Source organism: Salarias fasciatus, chromosome 8, assembly GCF_902148845.1.
Source record: "Salarias fasciatus chromosome 8, fSalaFa1.1, whole genome shotgun sequence".
NCBI classification, from domain to species: domain Eukaryota; kingdom Metazoa; phylum Chordata; class Actinopteri; order Blenniiformes; family Blenniidae; genus Salarias; species Salarias fasciatus.
Genome location: NC_043752.1, coordinates 9,327,429 through 9,353,993, shown reverse-complemented (window position 1 = coordinate 9,353,993; position 26,565 = coordinate 9,327,429). Strand labels below are relative to the sequence as shown.

The following is a 26,565-nucleotide window of genomic DNA, read 5'->3' as shown; positions in this document are numbered from 1 at the left end:
CTTCTTTCAGGCCTAATAAATAATTTAAAACTGACCACAACCGACCACAGGACGGAGTATTATTATATTTGTGCCAAAGAGATTAGAATATTGGAAACTAAAATGATCAGTTACAGAACTGGCTGTTTGGTACCTGTAAGAAATTTTTCATTTATTGTTGATCTGTTGTTTGAGGGTTTTTTTTAAGATCATATAAATACTGAAAATTTCAGATATAAGAATAAATAAAAGAAACTGATTACAGAGTAAAATTTGAAACTCCCCCCAAAAAAAGTAACATAACTAAAATTTCAAGAAAAGTCACTTCTAATTATGCGCAAAAAGCATCCGGTGGTAATTTCCCTTTCTGAGAAGTAGAAAAGTGTTTGAGCACATGTTGAATTTCCATATTTAAGATGTTTTTCTCTCAGTGTGCTTTTGCCTGTGCGGGTGGAGGAAGCGGTGGAGGGCAGTTCGGGGCTTTAAGTCCAGGCCGTTTGGGCGCAGGCTTTCTGGGGTTGGGCGGCTGACCGCGAGGCCCTGGCACTGGGCCCGGCCCCGGACCCGGCCCTGGACCCGGGCCTGGCCCCAGACCCGGCCCCGGCCCCGGCCTAGGCCCTGGTCTTGGCCCTGGCTGGGGTTTGGAGTCCTTAACAGCCGTGGCTGTGGTCGGTACTGGAGGGGCCTCCATCTTTGGATGTGGTGGGAATTTTTCTTTGGAGAACTGGACGGTGACCTGCTCAGTGGCTTCAGCTGCTTTGCCTGGGATGAAAGATCTTTTCGCTGTAAGACAGAAAGAGTGAAAAACTGAAGAAATTCCATATTTACTGCCTTTTGAGTTAAAGCATATACGACACTGTCAATCTGCAGGAACCCTTTGTTCCCACAAATGTTTGTGGGAAAATGTTTCAGGATATTAACCTCAGTGTTTCTCATAACTTATATTTCCTCAGCCTGACAATGTATTTTCAAAGTGGACACAGATTCGGGATTTCCTTTTTTAGATTATTATCAGTGTTTCTGCACAGACAAAAACAAGGGATTAATTGCATTCATTGGGCTGTGATGGTAAAACTAGCAGAAAGATGAAGAAGTTCTGTTGGTTTTCAGACGTATCAGGTCGAGCGGACTTATAAGGGAAAGTATTTCAGCCTCTCCTTGTCCGTTACAGCACTGTGCAACATGACGCATGAACCCAGAGACTGATATTTCGGTCAGTGGTGTGAGACTTCCTGTTTCCTGTGTACATCCTGGTTGTTACAACGACAGCGGTGGATTTATTTTTTTCTCTGTCAGCCTGCACTATCACGCCACCGCGTCGACTGTGTGAGAGGAAAGGGGCAGAAGTGAAGAATCTGTACAGGACATTATACAATAGAGAGGAGATGTGGAAATGTCCGGGTCCTCGGCACTAAAACAACACGGCGTGAAGAGTTTCTGCTTCTCCGGGAGATTAAAGAGGCGTTCCACCACTGTTGTGCACGGAGAGCGCGGTGTTTATCTGTTTCAATTGTCAGATTTTTTGTCCGAGTGCCACGGCAAAGTTATTTTTGTCAGTTATTTTTAAAGTTGAAGAAAAAGGAACAAAAAAACACTTTGAATTTGTTTTTCACTAGTGTTTACAAAATGAAGACATCAGTCAGGGGTGTCAAACATGAAGGCTGCGGGCCAAAACTGGCCTGCCAAACCAATTTAGTTTGGGTACTAGATAAGTTAAATTCACCAATTTGCAAAAACACTTCTACTCATCCACAAGGCAGAGACTTGGTTTGAACCACCGAAAATAAAACAGTACTCTCAGCAAATTCAGACTGCTGGCTTGCAGGCGATGGAAATAGAAAGGGAAAAGTATGTTTCCAGATATAACAACTCATTTATACAACACTCTCTAAAAAGACATAGCAGGCCAATGACGTCAGTGTTGTTTCGGGTTAAATTTCAATAGTTGAAAAATGGCCTATCGTGCAACGTTAAGCTATGGAGCTTTGAAAAGTAACAATGGGAATTGAGTCGGGAAAATAAGCAGCTTCGCTGTGTATTTGTGAACATTTAGAGTTGTGTCCTTGTTGTTCTCAATGACAGAAGTCCAGACTACGTAAACCTGCTTGAATGCACTTTTGACTTACCCTTGGATGGTATCGGTGAGATCGTCACAAAAGCTTTGGGGGAAGTTGGTGGAGCTTCTAAAATTGGCTCCAGCTGGCTTTGGTCCGAGGACTGCTTCTGGGTGGGACTCCTGGTCTGGCCCGGGTTCAGAGCCGGCCCCATTGATCTCGGAGGCGGGGTGGGGTTTTGGTTTGCTGTGGAGCCGCACGCTGAAGAAGTGTTGGAGACCGGGCCCGGGCCGGGGTGGAAGGAGGACGAGCTGCTGGACGCGGTGCTGGGATGGGCGGGTGCCGCCGTCTCCGCCGTGGTGGGGCTGGCCCACGTGGAGCTGCTGCTGCTGCTGCGGCTACCCACTGAGCCGGACTTTGGCAGGAAGAAGCCGCTGTCCACAGACGCTGTGCTGATGGACCAAAACAAACCAAACACTACTGCAATATTCCTTCTTTTTTATCAGTTACCACTTTTGATTTACAGTGACAGTATCATCTGCTGTGGTTTGGGGCATTTTTACCCAGTGTGCTTTGGTTTCATCTCATGGTTCAATTGAGGTTAATTTGGTGAGTTTAAAATGAGCCTCAGTACCTGTTTGTCTTGGAGAGCGGAGGGTGAAAAGATGAGCTGGACGAGGCTGTGGAAGAAGAGGAGATGGTTCTTTTCACTTTCTCCCTTTCTGGAAACAGAGGCGGAGCAGCTGGAGCCGGTGGAGGCACGTCCAGGGCTGCAGGTGAGTCTGGGACCTCGAAGGACACGTCTGATCACAAGAAAACAAAATGAACACCGAGTTTACTCTGGTTGCAGGTTATCCACAGCTGAGGCCTTATTGATGTAGCCTCTGCTAATATTGACAAAGCTAAAAACTGCAGTGCTATCGCTGAACCAAAGTCCAACTCAAACTTCAGTAGAAGAATTTTGTACAGGCGGATGCATTAGCTTCATTATAACCAACTGAACTTGTGCAAATGTGACAGCGAAGAGTGATAACGAAAAAGCACCACAAGATTGATGCATTTGCAGTTATTTGCACATCGAAATTATGTTTTGCATTGTTTGTAAGTGAAATTCACATCAACTGCATATTCATTTGAGTTCTGGATCATATCAAAGTCGAAGACATGTGCAATAGATGGAGAAACAACCTTATTCTTACCCAGTCCTTTCAAATGAGCAGTGAAAACAAAATAGTACTATCTGCCTCTCCAGAGGCATGTTTAAAAAACAAAACAAAACAACTTTAGCTGTGTAAGATGTATAAGACTCGATACAAACTGAGTAAAACCAAGAGGGTTAACCCATCCCTGTTAAATCTGACCCTGTTTGGGTCGTAAATCATCAGTCCTCAGGGTTAGGGTTGGTGGCACTGCAGGCTCCACCTGGTGGCTTTAAAGGAGCTCTGACCAGAAGCTCTCCAGCTGGTCAAAATCTGTTCAATCTCATTTCATTTCAACACTCATGATGGACCTAAATTCCCAAGTCATTGATTTTCAGTTAAAAAAATCAAAAAACAAAAAAACAAAAAAAAACTTAAGAAACTGCTACCACAGGGAGGCAGTATTTGTAGGATTTGCTGCTTGCTTACCTTCAGGGAAAAGACTTTTGCTGTACTGAATAAGGGGCTCGATGACCGTCACCACCTGCACTGAAGAGGCTGAGGCCATGTCGAATGAAAGCGATTCCCTGCAGACACGAGGAGAGGACACATACTGGAAAAACACTCTGATATCATTTCATACACAAATTTAACCCGGGTTTCAGAAGACAAAATACATTTTTGTGGAGCCTTTACCAATTGGAGAATATCCTGGAACATCCTACAAAGCCATCTTTTAGTTTGTTTTTGTCATCAACAAAATGAAATTCAAAGCTTATACTCACATAGAAACTACAGATTATTCATAAGATAGACAGGTAATGGCGATAAAATACTGAATACAGTAAAACTGCAGAGAGGAGCAGTTCATTACACACCCTTCAGCCCGGGGCCACAGCAGGTTGGGTCCCAGGACGATGGCGATGTTACTGGGGGTCATCTTATTCACCGCCTGCTGCTCAGACAGCAGAGACAAAAACTGCACCAGATACCTGACGAGAGAGGGAAAACAAAAGCACAGAGTTCCTCTTAATACTCCAATTTGTGTGATTTACACAAATCTGAATTATTCGTTTAGGGACACAATTACTGAATACAGACTGAAATATTTTGATACTTGTACAAAATGTGCACAGGACCTGCACCCTTTTAAAAATTTAAAAGGAATCAAACCGGCTTCCGGTGTCATATTGCATCTTAAAAACCCAAAGATTGTGATCACTTTTATCTGATGTTACACAGTTACTGACAGAATCTGCTTCACTCAAAGAGTGACCCTGAGTGAATCATGTGTGAATCAGAAATAGGCTTGAGTCAATGATTTTGTGTTAAAAGACATAAAGAGCATCCACATACCGGAGGTTGTTGTAGTTCTCAGGGGGCAGTTTCTTCAGTACGACCTTGAACTGCTCCAGCTTCTCAGTCAGGTCTTTCCCTCTGCAGGGAAACAGACAACCCTTTAACACATGCCAGCTTTAAATATGGGAACTGTAGAAAAGAGGGCAGGTGTTCTACACACCCTGCTGCTTCAAACCAGTCGTTGTAGAGTTCAAACGTCATGAGAGGTTCAGGAAGTTCTCTCAGGTAACATTTTAAAGCGCCTGTCAACAGATACAGAGAAACATGTCAGAAATCGCAGATCTCTGAACAATCACATGTTGGTATTCAAGCAGACCTACCTGCCACGGCGTGAGGGTCCATACTGAACTCGCTGTGGTCCACCGTCCCTTGATCCAGGCAGGTTTTCAACCTCTTCACCACTGAGGCTGCGGCCGCCAGACGAAACAGACCCTGAGGGGAGAGCCGGAGGAGCGGGTGAGCTGCACGGCGGCTGAAGGTATTTAGGGTTAGTGGCTGACAAGCAAGGCTGGGACTGAAACTAGAGAAAAGCTGAAAATACTGTCTCTGTTTTATTATTTGTTTTCCAGAAAGCTCTTCTCTAAACGCCCACTCTTACTGGACTGACTTGATTTCAGGAAGCCTTTTGTTTTTTCGGTACTTCTAATTTGGCACCAGCCTGATCGTGGTGACGAACACCACCAGAGAATCTGGATTGATTATCAAGCTCTCGGTCGCACCTCCTCCTTCATGCCGGTCCTCAGAAGCATGTGAATACACTCTTGAATGGGCACAGCGATTTCCCTGCTGCTCGCTGAGAGGTGAGACAGCAGAGCCTCGCCGTACACCTTCTGGCTGGACTGGCTCGACGCCGGGCCTGCAGTCAAGTAACAGCACAGAGGAAATGAAAGCAGGCAGTAATGATGCATTGGTAACTCAAAAATAAACCCACAAACGAGAGCAGAATCTGCTCACCTTTTTGACTGTGGCTGTCTTTAAGCTCGCTGATGTTTTTGTCCAGAAATTCATAGGAGTTTTTGTGGTACTCCGCTTGCAGCTCGAGAAGCTGCGCTTGGAAAAGTGAAATGAAAGAAGTGCTGATGTATAAAAGTGGATATTTTGTGGCGCATTTGTTTGAACTGCAACTCACACGTATGAAATAATTGGCATAGTCGTCCTCTTTAGTTGCAAAGTGATAGAGGTCTGCAGAGTACTGGTCCTGCAAACAGACGAAGGGAAAAAGTCAGGACGGCGCCTCGGCCGCAGGACACAAGGCCGTTAAAACTCTGATACCTTTATGCTTTCCAACTTCCTCCAAGCTTCTTCCACTTCCTCTCTAAGGCCCTCCTGCTTTGCCTGAGGACCTGTGCTGGTCTGACTCCTGCACACACACACACACACACACACACACACACACACACACACACACACACACACACACACACACAGGTTTGTAAACTCAGTGTTTGTGATTTGCTTTAACAAAAACATGTGCAGCTCACCTGATCCTCGCGTTGTTCCAGTCCATCGTGAGCTTCGCAAACTGCTTCTTGTTCTTAAGAATCTCTGGTAAATCATCCTTGAAAGGGAATTTTCAAATGATTAAATAAACTTTAAATACTTATTAAGATGTTAGTTAGATGCCTATTTCATGACATTTTTTACATTTTACATGTTTGTAAATGTCCAGTACGCAGTGTACAATGAACAACAGAATCTTTTACTATACGATGCAAGAAATGGCGCCACGCTCACAACACGCCGTGCACAAAGAGAACAGGATAAAACAGAAAGTGTCTTGAGTCAGTATCACGTTGGCTTCAGTAGGAGCGAACGGCTCTCACCTCGCTGAGCTTGTTGAGCGGCTCCAGGACTTCCTTCTCCATTTTCATCTCAAAATCTGACAACATGGTGGCCAGCATCTTCTCCATGAAGCAGCACATCTCCAGCACCTGCCTGTCACACACACACACACACACACACACACACACACACACACACACACACAGAATTTACAGTTACCACCTTGAAACTGGAATTCATTTCACAAGTTGTAGAAGAATCCTCTTTCTCTTTAATCCAGAAGTGAAAGCTCAAACGCTTCCTTATAATAATTTTGAGGCTTCCTTCACCTGACAGCGGTTAGTAGATGGTTGAGATAAACATGGTGGGGGGGGTGGATGAAAGTGTCACCTGATTGAAGACTCGGCGTCAAAGTCTTTGAGGCTCTCGGCCATGCTGATGGAGAGCAGCATCAGAGGAAGCTTTTTCTGTGGATTAGACGGGCAGACATGAGGCACTGCATTGAAATGACGCTTTCAGGGGTCTTGTTGTCGGCACGGTCTCCAGGGTACCATTCGTTTCTCGGCCTCCAGCCCTTGCTGGCTCTGCATGCAGCCCTGCAGCTTCTTGTGGAGGACCTGAGCCGCCTTCTTGGCCGGCTCCACCCGCTGCTCCACCTTCAACACAAACGTACAGGAATTGTGGAATTGTTTCACAGCACATGTAAAGCGATTAGCTAAGTGTGTCTTCTCAACTGAATTAATAAAAAATGTTTCGATGATTGTAATAAAGGATAAACGGCCAAATCTCTTTCAGTCTGACTGAAAATGCATTTGTGGAATGAGCAGGAAAGCTGATTGACGGTTTAAGCTTGAAGAAATGAGACATATTGGCAAAATATCAAAACATTAACGGAACAAAGAGGAACCTCAGCAGCTTGTGGAAGAAACAAACACAGTGACAATAGCCTGGCGCCTCCTCTTCCTCCCCTTCATGCTGTTCATCAGTCTGCTCACACCATCAAACTACCAAAACATGTTGATCTGGATAATACGCCTAATCAAACCAGAAGCTCATAACGAGAGTCAACAGTAAAGGAAAGCAGTTTGGCATTACCAGGGAAGATCTGATGACTGGTAATGATTTATTGCTGCAACTCACATAATCAGCTCTGCTGGTCATCCCACAGATCCTGACAAAATGTGTCGCGTTTTGAAACGGTAATAAACAGGCTTTATTTGCAAAACGCAAACTATCTTCATCTTAGTATCAGAGTATAATTGTGCTAATAAAATAAACGTTCCGTCTCACCAGAACCAGGTCTTCATGGAGAAGTTCCGTGGCATCCTGTGACCTGAAGATACGCTCATGTTATTATTTAGAAATGCTGAAAATCTGATGTAAACACCAGCAAATTACAATCATTTTATTTAGTTGATGTCACTATAGTTGAGTTGATTAAACAGTTTCTTATGAAGTTTATCAAACCAGAAAGCATTGCATGACATTCTTGTGCAACATGTGTAGATTTCGACATCCTAAACAGTGACGCACATATCGATACATCTGCAGTGTGTGGGTGGGAACGTTAAAGGACAACACTTCAAACCTAAACCTGAAGGTGCAGCCTGCTGCTGTGGTTGTGGCGAGCACCGCCCTCCGTCTCTGTATGAGCAGAGAGGAATCCACGCCCTCCAGAGAACGTCTTAAAACCTGTGTTACACCAACGAGGTCAGCCCAGTTCACCTGGATGGCAGACGAGGCTCAACAGCCCTAAAGGAGTTTTACTTCTTCTAATGAACACATCTGGCGCTCTAAGCATACCAAGAAGAGAAATTCCCAACATGCTTCAACCATACACCACTTCCTATTTTTTTTAATTTCTGACTCTTCTCACACAATGATATTCAATTCTAGAAACTCCCAACAGGCTTCAATCATGTACCACTTCCTGTTTTGTGTTTTTTTTTTTTTTTCTGATTCTTTCTTGCAAAAAATAAATAAATCTTCGATTCCAGGCAGAGGAGGCAAATATTAAAATGCACTGAGAGTGTGTATTTAAGTCCGCGCACTGACGCTGTATTTGCCTCTCGTGCTGCTGCAGTGGCGGTTAAAGCGCGCTGCTCTGCAGCTTGTGCGTGCCACGCAAGTTTATTATGAAACCAAAGTGCATCGGCAACAGGAGGCTGTGTAGCACGCTTGTGCACAAACCGCGTGTGGGTGATTCGTTCGCCCACTCTTTTGCCAGCGACAGTGGCTCACAGGTCCTGCTTCGCTGAAACAAGAACTTTTTGGCTATTTCATTTTTTTCTTTTTTTTTTAATCCCCAAGAAGAATCAAACCAACATTTGTGGGGTTTCCAGCTCCGAACTGCTGCCAACATTTACCACAACGCCACGCGGATACCGAGAGCGCGGAAAACCAGAGGCTTCCCTCAAAACCAAAAGGGAGCGTGTCGCATTGAAGCGGAACCAGCCACTGCAGCTCAGCCATTTCACCAGCTTTTCAACACCACATTTACAGCAGGAGAAAAAGACGAAAGCAGAGTTTCTTTAAAACAAAAGACTGATTTAATAGAGTTAAAATCACCCTGCCCTGGGTTGAAACTAAGATTCATTGTGATATGAACAATCAAGAAGTGATCAAGATTTACTAGGACCTGGTTTTGTTTTCTTCAGATCAGACCTGGTAAGGTTTCACACTGAATACACAACTAGTCAATACTGTGGTTTGTCTCTGCTTGAAAAACTCATGAGCAGAAAGAGAGGTAAAAAAAACAGCATAAAGCAATACAGTGAACGCTCCTTGTGAGGTCTTTCGGCCTCATTGTACCGAATAAAGAGTTCAGGCTTACTTTGCTGCAGAGCTAAACTGCTTCAAGATGCTCAGAGACTGCCGGAGCATGCTGGCAGTGGAGTCCAGCAACCAACAAGCGGCTCTTCCCGTCTGACCTTTTCAGCCCCGTTTGACCCCTCCAGTTCAAACTGGACCGAGAAGCCGTGTCGTTGCGCCTCTGTGGATTCCTCTGCGCTCGTGTGTGTCCCTTTCGGCTGCGAGTTCTCGTTCTGGTTTCATGAGAGTGCTCAGCAAATGAGGAAGTAGCGCCGATGAAATGTCAGCTGCAGGATTTTCGTAGCCGGGTGGGAGTGCCACACCATGATTTGACCACTGACTCTTGAACAAAGACTCAAGCAGACGGATTTCTCGGAAAACACTTGCTTGATGTCGAAGCTTCATTATCACTCGGTCATTGAAGTAACTTTCGCCATAGTGAAACACTCTGCTCACTGACTTCTGTGAATGCTGCCCTGAATTTTAAAGGATGTGAAATGGCTGCAACAGGAAGCCTTCAGTGAGCTTGTTTGTAATACTTAACTCCAGTCAACTTAAAAAAAAAAAGTCTGACTCTAATCAACTTGTCTAGAAGAGGTGTAGTTTTAGCTTCACCACAGCAAACTCTTATGCTTGGATTCATGTATGGAGCTCACAGGTTCTCAGTATTTTCTCCCACAGTCCAAACAGTAGGTTAACTGGTGAGTTCAAATTGCCTGGAGTTGTGAGTTTGTTGTTTTCTGTCTCGCTCCGGATTGTAAACCCGCCAAAACACTTATTTAAGCAGGATCCGCTCCCGTGAACTGTGACCCCGATCTGGATAAGGCGATGTTGAAGGTGGATGAACGGGTGGATTTCCATCCTGGCAGATGCCACCTAATTCCTGCATGATTGAAATCCCTTTTTCCACCATCACAGCTTCCATTTTTTTCTATTTCATGATGAACAGTAAAGAGGATGACATGCTGAATCAGACAGAGCTGAGCTCCATACAAACATTTTCTCACTCACTCAGATGCTGCAAGCTCGCGGTGCACTCTGCAGAACGCATGTACGAAAAAACGAGGACAAGACCGTTTCACATTGCGATGCGCGTTTCCGGCAAACATGACATAACTGACTAAACAGATGGGTGGAGGCCAAACAAAAATAAAATCCGTCATGACTTTCACTTTTGATTTCCTTGAAGGTAACAGACCGTTCTGTAAATTCTGTGCGGTCACAGAACTGGGAACCTGAAAAGTTACCCCAAAGTCCAACGTACAGCATTCATAATCATAGAAGGAATAGGTTTTACTCACAAAAACAAGCAGATAAATGACAAACATATTGAAGAAGTGATGCTTTAAAGTCAACACTCTTCATTAACTTCACCTCTACACTGATGTAGTTTTGCTGGTCAATCATGCTGAAATATTGAAATGTGGTGAAGTTTTACTACCTTTATGTGAACAAAACAAAAAAAAAATCCCACCTATTAGCTTCTTCAAACTTTAACAAAGTCACTAAAAGCACAGATTTCAGATGAATGTTTCCTCCACTGTGGGAACCATAACTTTTTTTCTTTCTCCATTCAGACATTCAAAAAACAATGGAGCCACGATATTGTTGATGATTTTATTTTTTTAAAATGACTTTCAAAGACGTGATGGGGGAAACTTGGAATGACTGTGGAATGCTGTGGCTACATTTCTGACAATACTGTGGTTTCAAGAGTTTCTTCGGTGAACAGCTTCCAGATGATTTAACACCAGATCTGCCTCATACTGAGGGCTCCAGTCGAACACGCACACCCGCCAAGTCGGATTAAGACAGCTCGGCCGCCTCGCACCACGACAGAGACGTTAAGCCACCTTTAAAGGCTGGTGTTTGCATTGCTGTAGTTTGTAAGTGGACCTCATGAAATAAGCACTTCAATGAAAGGAGAAAGACAGTGAGTTGGTCCTGTGTAAACTTGATAGAGGCAACAAACGACGATCTCTTCTATGCAACGAGTCGACCCGTCAGAAACAAGGCGAGAGCAAAGATGCTGAGGCAGTCTAAACCATCTTCTCTACTTTAAAATACTTTCTTTTTAATGTGGGGGGTGATTCAAGTAATAAATGGGTGCTTACAAGACACTTTTGAAACCTTTTAAATGCTTGAATAGTGTGAAAAGTGAATTTTAGAAAACTTTCAAGATTTCTCACCGTGCCGAGTGGGTGAAGGAGAGCCAATTTTCTCGGTCGGGTTTAAAGGATTAATGTCTCATTTTGAACTCCGATTTATCTAAATCTACACAGCATATCCAAAGTTCTAGCGATAAAATCTGTGGTGCAGCATGCCAATATAAATCCTGAAGGAGGATGTGAACTCCACATTGAACGTCCTAAGTGTCAGTTTCTCCTGTCGCTGGCTGATTCTCTTACAAGACAGATGAGATGAACGAAAAGTAAAGCACCAAAAAAATAAACCAAAAATACCCTCATGTATGCTTGATGTCTGTTAAACTTCTATTCTGTAACCATGTAATAGTAAAAAAAAAAAAAAAAAAAAAAAAAAAAGTGATTCAAAAATATTGGAAATAACTTGAGCAGCTTGAGAATTAAAACCCTGCTGGGTGGAGAAGAGCGAAGAGGCTGTGAAGCACTTGGAAAGCCTGCGACTGTCTCCTCTCAATCCTTCTAGGAATGACACAGAAAACTGGAGGAATCCCAAATGTTGCACTTCTCTTCAGTTCGCTTCCCTCCGCCCGTGTTTCCCTGTCCTGACCGCACTGTCATGGAAGCCCCACGTTTCCCCCCCTCGGATTCCAAATGAGAGATGGGAGTCCAGGAGCAGCCCTGATCTGGTAATCCATTCGTATTGGTCCCCTCCCCGTTCGCCACATCTCCTCCTCCTCCTCCTCCTCAAACCCTCTGAGACTGAAGTGCAGGTCGAAGCTCCCGGCTGGAGGGTTAGCGCTTTCCTTTGGCTTCTTCGGCTTCTTTTACTGATTCAACAGAGGGAGATACAACAACAAAATGTGTTGAGTTTGACTTGAAACACAGCAAGAGCTCCATAAAATTATTCAAAATTCTGAGTCAATCTTTTCAGGAGCTTCAAAGGAATTTAGAATTGAGCTTCTGCTGCTTGTAATTTCACACCTGCCTCAAATGGTTCACTCAGAAAAATAGCTTCATCTGACACTTGAACTGTGTTAATAAAGTAAAAATGGTAATGTTCTCTAAGTAGTTGAGATTATGGCAAGTTTCCTTTAGCATGCAGTGATTTTTACTCATACATGTCAGTGTTTGAAAACATGAAAAGGCAAATTAATTTCACCTTTCCTGAGTTCTTCTCTCTTCTTGGCTGCGTCCTCCCTCTGCTGCTTGATGATGGCCAGCCTGGCCAGGTCAGCCCTGGCCTGCTCAGTCTTCCCCTCCAGATGAAGCTTCATGTAGCGCTCTTTCGATTTCTGCTTTTCAATCTCTTCTCTGACACAGACGACAGGGGTGTTCACGTTAAGACATGCAATCCAACAGGCCTGAAGGGACGGAGGAGCGTGTGTGTGTGACACCCACCTCTCTCTGCGTGACAGCTCTCTGGGAGCACTGACGTCCAGCTCAGTCACCTTCTTGCTCTTCTGAGAGACTCGGTTGGGATTCTCAATCTGTATGAGCCCCTCCACTCCCTTCCTCTTCTTAAACTGTGTACGGAGACATTTAAAACATGAATCACCAGCACATGTTTTAACAGCTTTTTGCTATCACGGCATCCTTTTTGATGTGGGTGTAGTTCAATCCATTTAACGTTTTTATTTGACGCATGTTGTGTGCTTCGCTCTTTAGTATGTTCACCGAGAAATATTAGATGAGGAGTGCGGAAGCACAGGAATCAAGTATCAAAACATAAAATAAATAATTTAAAAAAATCTCTTAATATCCATGAGGTCAAAAGCCAGATGTTTAACATTTACTTTTGATGTTTACATAGGAAATTAATCCAATCAATAACAACGACCTGTCCTATGCACACACAAACATAAGAGAATGATGAGACCAAAGGTGAAAATTACAGATTCATTAAAGACAACACGAAAAAATGGATATTGTGGCCGTTTTGGGTGCTCATACTAACACTTGGTGGGAAATCATGTAAAGCATTTTGATCGGGACTCCTCCCCAATTCTCGAGGTGAACTCACTCACCTCAGAATCATCGTCACTGCTGCTCTCCTCCTCAGAGTCAGATGAACTGCCTTTTTCTGCACCAGCATTTTCCTCCTGCAAACATTCACAATTAAGTCCAAACCTGCTTTTAAGGCAACTATATTTGTTTAAGAGCAGAAAATATTTGTACTGACCAGTTCCTTTTGGGCTCGCATTTGCCGATCGATCTCTTCGGGATTGCTGAACTGCTTCCCTCGGCCCTTGTGGCCCTTTTTCCCTGCAACACAATTATTTAAGTTGCCATTATTGAAATCACTGTCTTCACTGGATCTGCCAAACTGGGCATATTCTCATACTGAAGCAGCATCACATTCTGATTATTGCAGTACTTTTAAGCCCTAACACAACTTCTTGCAAGTGCACAGTGCCGAATGAATGTTATACTAAGCAAAACACACACAAATAAACCCGATGTGAATCAAGATTGACTGAAAACAGTTTGACTTGGCTCAGATCCTGTCAGTAAACGCGTTCGCTGTCTGTAGTTTCCAATCAGACTGCAGGTGGATGAAGGCATCTCAGTTCAAGTGTGTGCTTGTGAGAGCAGACAGTGGAGGCATGAATGAGTCACACAACTCCCTTCACCGGCAAATGTCACGGCCAGCGACTGTGGACACAAACACAACCCAACTCTCAGCTAGTTTGCTCAACAAGCCACTTATGATTGCGTCTGATTGAAACCAAACAACCGTATTCCTCACAAATAACAGCGGATTACTTTAAATGTTTTACAGACGGTGTCGTGTCTTGTCCACATGGTACTAAGAGGTTCAACGAAAATACCCAAAAACAGTTAAATATCTGAGCTAACTAACATTGAGACAGACTGTGGGAACGCCAAAAGGATTCGAGAAGCAACTGTGTGTTCGCAACATCTTCTCCAAATCGTTTATTCCCCAATTATCGCAGTGCTAACCACTTAGCATGCTAACAGCTAAGCATGTGAGAAGTCAATGAGAATACGTGCTACTGAAGCTAACAATCTGCTAGCTGGAGTTAGCTCGCTAAAGCTGCTCTTGTGTGTTTATCATAACATGGATACGTACCGCCGCGTGGCATGACTAAAAAGGAGATGGACCCGGTGAAGTCTGTCGCGGTGTCGTGGAGAAAGACGGCTGTTTGGAGGTGAAGTCGGCGACTACAAACTACTTTGTCTCTCCCGCTGCTGGTAGCATCCACGGACCCGCACTCTCAGAGCGAACAGCGCATGCGCAGCAGGGAGCGCCGCATAAAGACCCGCACGCACACGTCCACCAATCACTCAAAGGGAAGAAAACTGCTTTATTAAAGGGTACACGTTTATACTTCAGCACGGTATTCCTCCTTTAATCGACATAATCCTTAAGAAAGTGTGAAACTTTGGCGTGTCAGTTTACTTGAAGAACTCTTCACTAACTCCCTGGTAAAAATGGTTGCAGGTTCGAGTCCAGGTCAAGCCTTTCTGACGTGAGTTTTCCTAGAATGCAACTTCCCAAGGCAAAACATAAAGAGGTCTATTCATTCATTGAAAATAGTGAAGAATAATAATAACAGTATTACATAGGTGAAGAAGTGTCATCAAGTGTACTACATATGAAAAATTAAAAATACTTGTATCGATTATACTGCCCACCTTACACTCTTCATGTGAGTATAATAGAAAGCTGCATGAATACGAGCCTCATGCTCATTCATTAATTTAAATTCATTATAACAAGGAACTGAATTATGACAACTTTATTTGAACGCAAATTAATAGTTGATTCAACAACTGAAGCTATATGAAGAATATCTGCAAAATCTTAATCCGTTTTTGAGAGACATATAAACATAATATGATAGCTACAGTCATGAGGGTACAAACATGAACCACATCAATGATATCCTTCAAAACTTTTAAATTTTTGGAGGTTGGATGTGGGTTGGGTTTTCTCTGTAAAAGCGCTTAAATTACTGTGTTGTATTTGGCACTATATAAATAAAGCTGAATTGAAAATTGAATTGAATGTGCCGATTCATGAAGAAAACAAACAAACCATTGATTTTCTGAGTGCTCGTCCAACTCCTGCAATCATTGCAATAAAACAACTGAATTACTGATATGAAAGATGCAAACACGACTGTCCCTTAATATGTGGAGCAATAGAAAGAGTGAAGCCATGCCTTGAGTGATTACCACTTTTATTCTTTTCATGTGAAAAATACTTTAAAAAACATAAATACAAATTTTTGTTCCCTTTCACATCACACAAAAGCAAACTTCTAGAAAAAAGGCTGCGAGCTGAACAAAGATGGTCAAATCAACAACTACAAGGATTCACCCAACCATCTGTAGCTGCCTCTCAAATGTTACACATTAAACATTTATTTAGAGATTCTTCTTTTATAAAGTAAGTTTTAAAAAAGAATGTGGGGGAAAAAAAAATAAATCAAACTGTCAGAATATAAAGAAATATGGGAAGAAGGCGTCAGATGTGATCCGTCATTTTTTCCTTCGATGTTGGGCCTTTATATCTTCAACTTCTTTCTCCATCATATGAAACTCTACTGTTGTTTCAGTCAACTTGAAAAAAAAAAGATCATACAAATCATTCACCTGCTCTGAAAACAAAGTGAACTACAGAAACAGTAAATGCATGCATAAAGAAATATATTCAGCACATGTAAACAGTGGAGAGCTGTTGCACGCAACTCTACAGAGACAATATGAAAGAATTGCAGGACAAGAAACTGTGGTAAGGAGGTAATAACATCTGCTCAGGACTTACCATGTCCATTAGAACTTCAATTTTCAGTTTAAGGAGATTGTTCTCCTCCTCCAGTTGGGCATTTCTTTTCCTAAGCCGCTGCGTTTCCCTGGTGGATATATTTCCACCGGATTCTGGTGACACAATTCCAGCAAAATAAGAGATGTGTTGACTTTTAACAGACACTCAACAGGGAAAATCAGAAAACAAAACCAAATTATTGTTTACATGAAAAACACTATAACCTGTTATCCACTGTCCATCTTCAAACTTCCAACTCTGGCCTCCAATATTCATCGCAGGGGGTCCAAACTCCAGACCGAGCTCTATTTCTCTCGTTGACCGATCCAGCTGAAAGAAACGAGGAAGGGGAATACAGCTAACACACAATCAACAGTATGAACTCTTTGCTACATACAGTGCATTTTGACGATACAGCCAAAGAAACCTGAGCTACCGTGTGCAAGCTGGACAGGGATGCAGATTTCCGTGGAGGGGTTTTCTTGGGACTAAAGGTGTTTCCAAAGAGAGGCATCTTCAGCGATCTTTTCAGGTCCTGTGATGGAAAAAAAAATCACAAAGCGACGTGTATTTATAGAAGGCCACCTAGCTACAGTGCGAGTGTTTACCGTTGCCAACCGTACATCACCGAGCTAATGCTAAGCGGCTAACACTCGAATCGCTCATGCTTGACATTCAACGAAAAATGTGCTCTACCTCTGTTAATCGGTAGTTTTTTTCACAATAATACGGATAATACAGAGTGCATTAAGTTACCTCCATGCAGACTATTGTTTGAAATTCGGAATGCGGTGGCTAAATATTCTTCCTTTCCCAAACATGCTTAACTGCTGCGCAAGTCAGGACGTACCATTTCTCCCCAAAAAATAAAATAAATTAAATGACAAGTCCATGGCAAATGTATGAGAGAATATTTCCATACTATCAAGTTATGCAATATCATGCAATTATAAAACGTGTAAAGCGGTGACTTGGTTGTCATTAGCGCGTTTCTTTAACTTATTCATTATAATGGCATCCCTGTTTTTTCATGGTAATGGACCTGTCCGAGAAAGACAGCTTCATTACTATGATAATTTTTCTTTAGGGTTTAATTATTAATTACCTTCACCCTTAATTATCTTTAAAATGAAAACATATGGCAATAATTTAATGCAAATAGAAAAAGATAAATGCATGTTCGCGTTTTAAGATATCTGATAAAAGGAATTAGGCTCCGCCCCTTTTGGTGTACAGTCCCAGTGGCCTAATGGATAAGGCACTGGCCTCCTAAGCCAGGGATTGTGGGTTCGAGTCCCATCTGGGGTGGTTACATGTTTTCAATTTTTTTTGGAGGACAAATTCATCATCTTCGTACGCGAATTGATTTTCATTATGAGAAACGAATGCAGAAAAGAGTTTTCTGTCAATTAAATTAAATCGAATGCACTTTTCGCATGTAAATAACAGCATCGCATGATGGAGAAACCATGCTTGTATCAACTGCTGATCATCCTGGCTTTATCAATTCAATCTGTGGAGTTACAAAGGAGGACGTGCGATAAAGTGCAAACTTGCCGTAAGTAATAGCAAATAATTTAACTATTAGTTTCCGTTGTGTTGGTTAAATCTTTATGAGTGAATTCACGATACACGTGGATAATGAATGCATTCCTGTTAAAGTTGCAGTGAAATTGACCATTTCTTTCAAGCGCGACACTCAATAATTGGTACTTCAATTGTGAAGACTATCTCACATCAAGCATATCAAAACTATAACCTTTATTTCCTATGTTAAACATACCTTACAGCCAGTCGATCTTGTCAATCTTGTTTTTGTCCTTTATACATTTCGAAATATTTGGAAAAGCATAACATCAAATAAACCACGTTTGCTCAATTCCAAGAAATCTTATTTTTTTTCTAAAACAGCATTACTTTTTGTATGTAAACTCTTCCTAGATGATTTTGCTTTACTCTGTTTATATATTATATTAGTTTTTGTTTAAGTGCTCCAATCTTTTACTACTTGTTAATATACAATTTTAATTTCAAATTTAGGTTGATTGCTGGGATTCTGTGTAGACAGCAGAAAAAGAATTTCATTGTCCAGGGAAACATTGTCACGCCTACATATGACCGTAAAACTTGAAAAGTAAACTTGAATTTGAAACTTGAATCAAGTTGAGCTTGTGAACTGTATAAAAATGCTGCTTTCCTTATCATTTATTCTCCTTGTGTCATGACATTATCTTACATAATGTGTGTTATCTAACCTCAACCCTGTAACCCTGTCCTGTCTCCACACAATGTTAGAGCTCAGAGAGGCCACCGTGCACTGGGATGCTGCCCAGAAAAGTGTGATCCTGAAGGAGGGGGTGATGGAGAGAGATGGAGGAGCCTATGCATACTTCAATGACACTCTGCTCCACTCTGGGTGGGGTGTACTGGAGATCAGTGCCGGCTATGGAGGAGTCACACAGGAAGATGAGACCACCTTCTTCCTGGCTGGTTATCTAGAAGGTTACCTCACTGCAGGGCGAGTGACACTACATGTATTTTCATGCAGCACAAAATGCAGGAGGAATAACACCACTTAACCTGGGAAGAAACCAATTTATATGTCAACAATGAAACCCAAACACACATGGGGAGAACATGCAAACTCCACACAGAAAGGCGATCTGATCAGATCCCATTTGAGCATTTCTAGCAAAAATATGGAGGAGCTGTTAAAAATTCTCTGAGTCACATATCTGATGAAGCCTATTTTCTGGAATATGTGAGTTGTGTGTAAATAGAGAAAGAAAAACCCGAAGCTCTGAATCTTCAACTGTTCTCATGTTATTTTTTTTCCATTGCAGACAGATGTTCAGTCATTATTCCAACATGTACCCTCAGCTGATCAAGGACGAGAAGGTTTTGAATCCACTGAAAAGCTTTCTGAGGTACCTTGTTAACTTTATAAAGGGATATTTGCATATATGCTGGTAGAAATGGATGTGATGCTTAATTGAATGTTTTGGGATGATGTAGATGTGATTTTCTCGATTCAAGACTCAAGAAAGCCAAGGATACATAGTATAATCACACAGTACAAAATACATGCAGATGAAGTACAGCAGTCTGATGAGTCCCCTCCATCCTGAATGAACCACAGTAAACAAGACCAGTGGAGCAGAGAGCAGGTGAAACTGTGGGGAAGCAGTGACCCCTTGTGGAAGCATCTGGGACTGATCCTGGCCCAGCTGGATGGACTGCATGCAGGAGCAGCACAGTGGGCCAAAAGCAGACAAATAGAGGTGTGTGTGTGTGCGTGTATGTGTGTGTGTCCACTTCAGGACATCTATATTTAATTATTCAAGACATGTTATCTCATTATGGTCAAGGTTTTGTAGACATTTTCATGGTTTTGTTGGTTAGTCTCAGGGATGATTTTGAAAGGCATTAAGGGAGCTGTCACAGTTTCATCCGTCTTATCGCCATGACTTGCTCTTTCCATCCTGTGCAGCCTCTATCAGCATTTGCGGTCCAGTTCCTGAATGGTGTTGGTGACCTCCTGGACCTCGTCCCAACTCTGACGCCTCGATCCAACTCCTCTGCGAGGCCAGGCGGTCTCAGGATGCCAGGAATGGGTCACTGCACAGCCCTCATTAAGGTTAGGCCAAGTTCATTTGGCTCAATCTGTGAGGGAGCAGTTTGAAAACCCCGACATTGGCCAAACTGATGTTGTTGTTGGGTGGCTGTATGGGCTCTCCACTTTTAAATGAGTCAGCGAGTTTAAAGAGCTCATAAGGAGGAGAGATAGCATGTGTTCTACTTACAGCCATTCAAGAAAACAAAGACAACATGTAAATGGACACTCAATGGTGCAGTGCAAACAGATTTGTCCAGCGTTTCAATAGTCTCATGATTTAATTTCCAGTGCTAGTCTGTAAACTTAAGAACTTATTTCTATTTTAATTCTAAAAAATTCTTTAATCTTCTTTGGAACTTAAATCATCCTTCTTATTTAGTTTTACTGTTTTACCTTGGGCCTTTTTTAGGACACCCTCCCTGAAATGCAATTCAAACAAAGATCAAATTAAGAATTGCATGGCAATTTAAAGTCAGCTATTAGTTTTTAAAAGTGGTCTTCATGTTCAGAATGAACTCTGAAATTTATTGATTTGACGAAATGCGCCTGTTGTGCTCCTTTCTCTGTCTCTAAGGTGCTGCCAGGCTTTGAGAACCTGCTCTTTGGCCACTCTAGCTGGTATACCTATGCAGCCACCATGCGGATCTACAAACACTGGGACTTCAGGGTGTCTGACACTCGGGTCGCCACTGGAAGAATGTCATTCAGCAGCTACCCTGGTAAATAAACTCACATTTTCATAGCTCATGCTTTCCTTTTAAAAATACACGCACAGGGTACATGACATTGGTGAGGTGTTTTTTTTTTTCCAGCATGTGTTTCGTTTTCAGAGAGACAAAGTGTATTAATCTGCAGAGCATCAAATCATTGCATTCTTGTGAAAACTCCTGAGCTGAGGTGAACTGCTTGTCCTCAATCCTCGAGGTCTCATTTTCATCTGGGGGAAAAAAAAAAATAAACACTGAAATCCAGGACTTAACCCAAATCCCCACTGAACAGTCGCTGTGCGCCGTAATTCTCCAGCTAAGCGTGCAGCTTAGTCATTAATAAGAAAACATTTGACTCAGTGTGTCTGCTCCCTAGCGCAGCAGCAATAAAACACATTCCCTCAATGTCAAGTCAGAGGAGGATGAGTAATTTTGTGGCCAAAGATTTGTCAAGTGGTGCGGACCATAAAAATCCTCTTAAAGGCTCCATTGCTATCAGTACACAAGTGGTTTTAAGGCTCTATTTTTAGAGACTATCAAGCCAGGGAAACCACTTGGCTTTATTAAAACCAAGAGGTGATAGACGCTGGTGTCAGTAGAGGTGATCTGAAGCTCCGACGTTGTTCTTAAACTGCTGTCACAAGAAACAATTCCGTATAAAAATGTAAATATACAACGTGGATAAAATGTTAAATGTTCCACAAAAATAGAGTAATATAGTCATCATTCCTGCAAAATTGATTCCTGAACACCTACAGGATCTTACCAGAGGCACCTTGTTGTCTAGAGGCGCTAATTTGCATTATTCAGAAATTTGGGTTAATGTCTCTCAGGGAACCTAACAAGAAGGCAGAAGATAAATCCACGCGTCATCTTCATAGCAGTTCAAAAAGAAACATCGTGGTGCAAGGTAATGTGACTTAGAGGTATATGTTGATTGAAAACAAAAAATTAAAACTGAACCTTGTGGAACACCAAGGTAAACGACCTTGCTGGTGATGCGTCACAACTGGCTACAAAGGTTTTCTTTGAATGATCTCTGATTAATGAATATTGAATATTAAAGCCATCCAAGTCCGTGACAGTAGGCAATGAATCAAAATGTGAGCACCATTTCCTCCCCCAGGCTTCCTCATGTCTCTTGACGACTTCTACCTGCTGGGGAGCGGCCTGCTGATGACTCAGACTTCCATCGGGGTCTTCAATGCCTCTCTGTTTTCTCAGCTCAGCGCTCACAGCCTGCTGGCCTGGCAAAGGGTCCGCCTTGCCAACGGTCTGGCACACAGCGGTGAGGAGTGGGCACAAATATTCTCCAAATACAACTCAGGTGAGAAGGAAAGACCGGTATTGTCTCAAAGCAAAGTAAGTTAGGAAAAAAAAAAAAACTTTTCAAAAAAATAAAGACCAAATTCGCGTGTTGTTATTGAGGTGTTTCCTGGCTGAATAACTCAGCTGCCTGTAAAAATTCACAGGCCATATTTCCATAGAGATCTTGTAGCTTCAAGCACACTGTGCCTCATCACACAACATGTGTTGGTGTTTGCTAATTGGGAAGCTGCTTTGACGTTTCACATCCTGTTGCTATGCGAGTGCAGAGGGGAACAGGACAAGGTGTTCCTGAGACTGACAGCAGCCAGCTGACTCGCTGACTCGGCCTCCTGCCGAGTTATGAAGCATGAACGGGCCTTGCTGTGGTTAACGCCAGAGCTTCAACCTTTACCTGGTTTTGCATTGAGTTTAGGTTGGGGTTACATCCACACAGTCATTGTTTGAACAAGCAAAAGTAATTCATAAGCCAGATGTTTGATGTGTTCCTTCCACAAGATCCAAATCCCCCAGGCATGTGCAAGACTGTGCATGTTGTCTTTCCAGCTCAGGTCGTGTACGTGATCCAACAAGAGTTATTCTAAGTCTTCTTGTGACTCAAGTTTGATCTGCAATAGCTTTTTTATTTTGGTTCAAACTGTCTCGAATCTTTTTGCTCATTTTCTGAAATAACTTTCATTTCCATATCCTATTGAATTTCCACATCTTAGAGAATGATCCCATCTCACAATGTTTGGGGTAGCCTAGACAGAAAGCAGACTATAATCCCTGCTTTGTCTTACAGGAACATACAACAGCCAGTACATGGTGGTGGACCTGAGCAGGATCGTTCTCGGTCACAGCATCAGAAACGGAGCTCTGACAGTTGTGGAGCAGATTCCTGGAAAGGTTGTGCACTCTGATCAGACTCAAGCTTTACGCAGAGGTAAGTTCTGTGTCAGTGTTTCTGTCACTGAAGGCATTCATCGCTGGGGAAAGCAAAAGCAATTTCAAAGAGAGGTCGGTCATCAGCAGATTGATTTGATCAATGGCGTGAGGTTCAGCCATCAACTAGAATGGAGATTCGATTGATTATATATCCACATTCTGTACCGCTTTATCCTATTTGTGATCCCTGCTGACTGTGCGCAAAGTAAGGCTTTGCTCTCCACAGGTCATCAGCACAAAGGGCAAAAACACATAAACAACCACATGCATTTTACAACCTATATCAGTAATTTATCAGTAATAAATGTTTTGCCGAGGAAAAAATCTTTTTGTGTCTTGTGGAAAAACAACATGATTACCAATACTTGAAGGATTTTCTCTTCAATCCAGACACCCTGCTTGTTTGTTGTGCTGCATGTGACAGGTTATTGGCCATCCTACAACATTCCATTTCATAATGAAATCTACAATCTGAGCGGGTACGGCGTGATGTGGAGGAGATACGGAGAAGATTTTTCCTATGACCTATGTCCCAGAGCGAAAATCCTGCGCAGGGATCATGCCAAGGTGTCCGACCTCAGCTCCCTCAAACACATGATGAGATACAACAGTAGGTCTAATGAGTCAAACGGCTCCCATGTTTTGAGTCATTTTCTGATGTGAAAGGGCTTCGAAGCTTTGAAAGAAAATGCAAACATACACATTATGTTTCAGACTATAGGAGGGATCCTTACTCAAAGGGTCATCCTTGTAAAACCATCTGTTGCCGTAATGACCTCAGACCAAGGAGACCACTCCCAGGGGGCTGCTATGACACTAAGGTCAGAGGATATCAGCAGACTGGGGCCATAATCCACTTTAAATTACTTGACGTCTGTCAGTAAAATAATTTTCACTTACCATGTGTTTTCAATTGTTATTTGCTCATTTTCAATGGCTGCACTTTGTTTCATCCGCCCTCACTCGCCGCTCTTGTCCCGTTGTGCAGGTGACAGACTACCAGATGGCTCTCCAGCTGGTGGCCGAGGCAATAAATGGTCCCACGACGCAGGGGGGTCTACGGCCATTCTCATGGCAGTCTTTTAACCTCACAACTCATCACGGACTCCCACACACCTACAGCTTTCCTTTTGTCATCATGAAGCCCACACTATGCCAGCCATGCCGAGTGAAAAGAGATGAAAAAAACCCTTTATCTGTATGAAGCTGTCATGATTTCCTGTTTAGATCAATAGTTCTGAAAATGTTGTGTCAGAACACTGAACATCCTGTTGTGACATACGAACACAGTATAAAAAAGACTGGCAAAACTAGGTAGACGTTTTCCATAATGTAATATACTGTATATTGTTAAACATGGATGTTAGAACCTGTTTTCTACACCATTTCCTATTACTGATCTTTATTTACAAGGTTAATGTCAATCTATGACAGAAAGACATCAAGTAGAATATTTCTCACTAAGTAAGTTACCTACTGGATTAATTTTTCTCATTTGTTGGTTATTAGTATGACATATGAGTGCTGCTGTGGCTGTCCGAGATTTGTTTTCAATCTGTTTGAAAGTTTCCACAAAAGTTTGTATTTTATCCATCAGGGAAATATTTTTGTCTTTATATCCGAGCAACTGATTGTTTTTGTTTTTAAAATGCAAAGCAATATTTTCTCAGGTCAGTACATAGTGAATTGAAACTGTGAAACTTTCTAACTTTATATCCATCATTCCATCCATTCATCCATCCATCTTCTACACCATTTAAACTTGTGCAGGGTTGCGGGGTGCTGGAGCCATGTGATGCATGTGAAACGTGAAATGTTATTAAATGTGGCATGTTTGTTGTAATTAAACTCCACAATGTTTTTAACAAATACTACTAAGACATATGCGGTATGTATGTCCTTTGAAAGTCCGTCCACAAGATTTGAAAACAATCAAGAAAGACCTGTTTCACCAAACTATCTCAAAAAATTTGATTATAGAGTTGTTGAGAGGTCCAATCAGTTTCATACAAAATGAATAAATGAGTCAATGAAACAGAGAAAGCTTTCAATTTTTTGTTTATGATTTGTACACTAATTTAACAGGTGCACGATTTATCGGCTTGCAATTCCAAAAAAATAGTGTCATACTGCCTCGGACTTAACCAGATCAGCAACGTCTGCATCAGTTAGAGAACCACTGCAAGCATCTCACGCAGTGTTTTAACATTTGGAACTGCCAATGAAATACAACTATTCTATGCCAAGCCCCAATAGATGTGAACAGCCTGAGGAAAGTTGAAATGTGGAGCCTCAGATGAATATCTATCAGCTGTTAAGTATCTTCAAATGACTTGCTAGAAGATTTTAACACTGCCCTAAATAAAATACATACAACAACCAACACTGAAACTAGCAAGCTGGTTCACAGTTCTCCTCCACTCAGACACAGACACGGTAGGAACCAGTATCCACCGTGGAAAAGACAGTGGCTGTAAGACAAAGGCCGGACAGCATGGGAGTTATCAACTTGTATTTGTGCTGTAGAAGAAAAGGAGATCCCATATTACAGCCCTCCATTCCCTGCATCCTGATCTCTGGCCTGTTAAAAAATTTGTGTTTGCTCTGATCGTACAGGGTCATAACACCTTCCTCGTGTGAGCCTGGTTTCCTTGTCTTCATTATTTCTACAGAAAGGGAAATGAAAAACAGCCATGATTAGGTAACAGCTATAAATGGACTGATACACTCCATCACTTAACATTCATTCACAACTTTGTTAGGACTTTGTTAGGACTTTGTTAGGACTTTTTTAGGACTGTTAGGACTTGTTAGGACTTTGCTTGGACTTGTTAGGACTTTTTTAGGACTTTGTTAGGACTTTTTTAGGACTTTGTTAGGACTTGTTAGGACTTTGTTAAGACTGTTAGGACTTTGTTAGGACTTTGTTAAGACTGTTAGGACTTTGTTAGGTCTTTGTGTGACCGGTGTAGATCTGTCTCTGTGTTGTTGTAATGACGAATCAGGCGTTTATCTTTTTGGAGGCAGTCTCCATTTATTTCTGACAAAAATCCTCCAGTCAGCAGTCGCCTAAATATGTTACCCTAAACAGATCAATTAATGACAAAATTAATATCTCATAATAAGTTTACAACTGAAATTTCCCCGGACTCAAAAGATGCCTACCTCTCCCACAGAAATCAGAGACGGAAGGGAGAGAATTGGCGCCAGAACGCTTCTTATAAAGGGCTGTGTTGCGCGTATTATGGCACCAAAACAAAAGTTCCACTTGCTGACTAAGTGGTAGAAACAGTCAGGCATTAACTAAAACAAAAACAAACAAACAAACAAACAAGACCAGATCCAGATTTTGTGTAATTATTAATAAAAACGAATATACATATTCTAAATACATACACATGTAAAGCTGCATAATTGACCCTGTTACACTCACCCCCCCCCCCCCCCCCCCCCCCGAGAATTACACAAACATCTGAGCAGCAAAACAATTCTTGATAACACAGGCCATTAAGAACCATGCATGAACAAATGCATGAACCAGCAATAAGAGCTTCCTAATAAAAGGATAGGAGGAAGAAGGATTTGCTCGGCGCCTAGCAAGAACTCCGTAGAAAAGATGAGGTGCCTTATACACCACACATACTTAGGCCAACGATGCAGGTGAGAAAAAAAACAGAAAAAGATCCTTATACAGCAACATGTGACCACAATAGCACAAAGAGCAGCTTAATCCCTGAACCAAACTTTTCACACATGAAGAACAGAACGGGTGATCGACTGAGACCCTACAACGGACTCAAGTTGTGCCATGGATTCAATCAATCGGCACACTGGTCTAAGGACTCTGCCAAACCGTGAAGTAAGCTGTCCGTCAGTACCAGATGCTGAGGACGGGTTGGCAGGTGGTGGTTGAGGTCGGAGGGCTGGGG

The 26,565-nt window shown here is 42.3% G+C and overlaps 4 protein-coding genes and 1 non-coding gene across 5 annotated transcripts; 2 read left to right on the top strand and 3 right to left on the bottom strand.

Moving 5' to 3' along the window:
• Positions 1 to 5: 5 nt before the first annotated feature.
• On the bottom strand, positions 6 to 9,528 carry sh3bp1 (SH3-domain binding protein 1). The gene is made up of 18 exons (XM_030098022.1): positions 9,147 to 9,528; positions 7,604 to 7,646; positions 6,865 to 6,969; positions 6,704 to 6,780; positions 6,355 to 6,466; positions 6,013 to 6,089; positions 5,804 to 5,891; positions 5,661 to 5,729; positions 5,486 to 5,576; positions 5,251 to 5,387; positions 4,852 to 4,963; positions 4,692 to 4,773; positions 4,529 to 4,609; positions 4,051 to 4,164; positions 3,662 to 3,759; positions 2,668 to 2,836; positions 2,106 to 2,485; positions 6 to 762 (listed from the first exon to the last, which is right to left on the bottom strand). Exons 1-18 carry the CDS (start codon positions 9,194 to 9,196, stop codon positions 407 to 409), a joined length of 2,241 nt encoding a protein of 746 aa, XP_029953882.1. The 5' UTR covers positions 9,197 to 9,528; the 3' UTR covers positions 6 to 406.
• Positions 9,529 to 10,744: 1,216 nt separating this feature from the next.
• On the bottom strand, positions 10,745 to 14,519 carry pdap1a (pdgfa associated protein 1a). The gene is made up of 6 exons (XM_030098024.1): positions 14,360 to 14,519; positions 13,448 to 13,530; positions 13,293 to 13,367; positions 12,667 to 12,791; positions 12,428 to 12,579; positions 10,745 to 12,095 (listed from the first exon to the last, which is right to left on the bottom strand). Exons 1-6 carry the CDS (start codon positions 14,370 to 14,372, stop codon positions 12,061 to 12,063), a joined length of 483 nt encoding a protein of 160 aa, XP_029953884.1. The 5' UTR covers positions 14,373 to 14,519; the 3' UTR covers positions 10,745 to 12,060.
• A 937-nt stretch (positions 14,520 to 15,456) lies between these two features.
• cby1 (chibby 1, beta catenin antagonist) lies at positions 15,457 to 16,905 on the bottom strand. The gene is made up of 5 exons (XM_030098410.1): positions 16,817 to 16,905; positions 16,497 to 16,595; positions 16,285 to 16,390; positions 16,061 to 16,173; positions 15,457 to 15,855 (listed from the first exon to the last, which is right to left on the bottom strand). The coding sequence occupies exons 1-5, from the start codon at positions 16,820 to 16,822 to the stop codon at positions 15,775 to 15,777; spliced, it is 405 nt and encodes a 134-aa protein (XP_029954270.1). The 5' UTR covers positions 16,823 to 16,905; the 3' UTR covers positions 15,457 to 15,774.
• Positions 16,906 to 17,295: 390 nt separating this feature from the next.
• trnar-ccu (transfer RNA arginine (anticodon CCU)) lies at positions 17,296 to 17,368 on the top strand. Its single transcript has one exon. It is a non-coding gene; the product is annotated as a tRNA-Arg (tRNA).
• Positions 17,369 to 17,518: 150 nt separating this feature from the next.
• On the top strand, positions 17,519 to 24,038 carry plbd1b (phospholipase B domain containing 1b). The gene is made up of 11 exons (XM_030098859.1): positions 17,519 to 17,618; positions 18,356 to 18,578; positions 18,904 to 18,987; positions 19,200 to 19,341; positions 19,551 to 19,697; positions 20,251 to 20,395; positions 21,510 to 21,710; positions 22,494 to 22,634; positions 23,061 to 23,246; positions 23,351 to 23,457; positions 23,625 to 24,038. Exons 1-11 carry the CDS (start codon positions 17,519 to 17,521, stop codon positions 23,838 to 23,840), a joined length of 1,692 nt encoding a protein of 563 aa, XP_029954719.1. The 3' UTR covers positions 23,841 to 24,038.
• The last annotated feature ends 2,527 nt before the right edge of the window (positions 24,039 to 26,565 follow it).

Excerpts from the sequence above, each read along its gene's own strand:
- sh3bp1 (XM_030098022.1), bottom strand. The coding sequence starts at position 9,196 with ATGCTCCGGCAGTCTCTGAGCATCTTGAAGCAGTTTAGCTCTGCAGCA. Across the intron at positions 7,647-9,146 it reads CAGTTTAGCTCTGCAGCAAA|GTCACAGGATGCCACGGAAC; the intron begins GTAAGCCTGAAC and ends GCGTATCTTCAG. Across the intron at positions 3,760-4,050 it reads CTGTGGCCCCGGGCTGAAGG|GGAATCGCTTTCATTCGACA; the intron begins GTGTGTAATGAA and ends TCGTGTCTGCAG.
- pdap1a (XM_030098024.1), bottom strand. Across the intron at positions 13,368-13,447 it reads TGCGAGCCCAAAAGGAACTG|GAGGAAAATGCTGGTGCAGA; the intron begins GTCAGTACAAAT and ends GAATGTTTGCAG. Across the intron at positions 12,096-12,427 it reads GAGAGAAGAACTCAGGAAAG|TAAAAGAAGCCGAAGAAGCC; the intron begins GTGAAATTAATT and ends CTGTTGAATCAG.
- cby1 (XM_030098410.1), bottom strand. Across the intron at positions 16,391-16,496 it reads CCCTGTCCAGCTTGCACACG|CTGGATCGGTCAACGAGAGA; the intron begins GTAGCTCAGGTT and ends CGTTTCTTTCAG. Across the intron at positions 15,856-16,060 it reads TTGAAGTTCTAATGGACATG|TTGACTGAAACAACAGTAGA; the intron begins GTAAGTCCTGAG and ends TTTTTTTTCAAG.
- plbd1b (XM_030098859.1), top strand. The coding sequence starts at position 17,519 with ATGGAGAAACCATGCTTGTATCAACTGCTGATCATCCTGGCTTTATCA. Across the intron at positions 19,698-20,250 it reads ACTGCACAGCCCTCATTAAG|GTGCTGCCAGGCTTTGAGAA; the intron begins GTTAGGCCAAGT and ends TCTGTCTCTAAG. Across the intron at positions 23,247-23,350 it reads ACACATGATGAGATACAACA|ACTATAGGAGGGATCCTTAC; the intron begins GTAGGTCTAATG and ends ATTATGTTTCAG.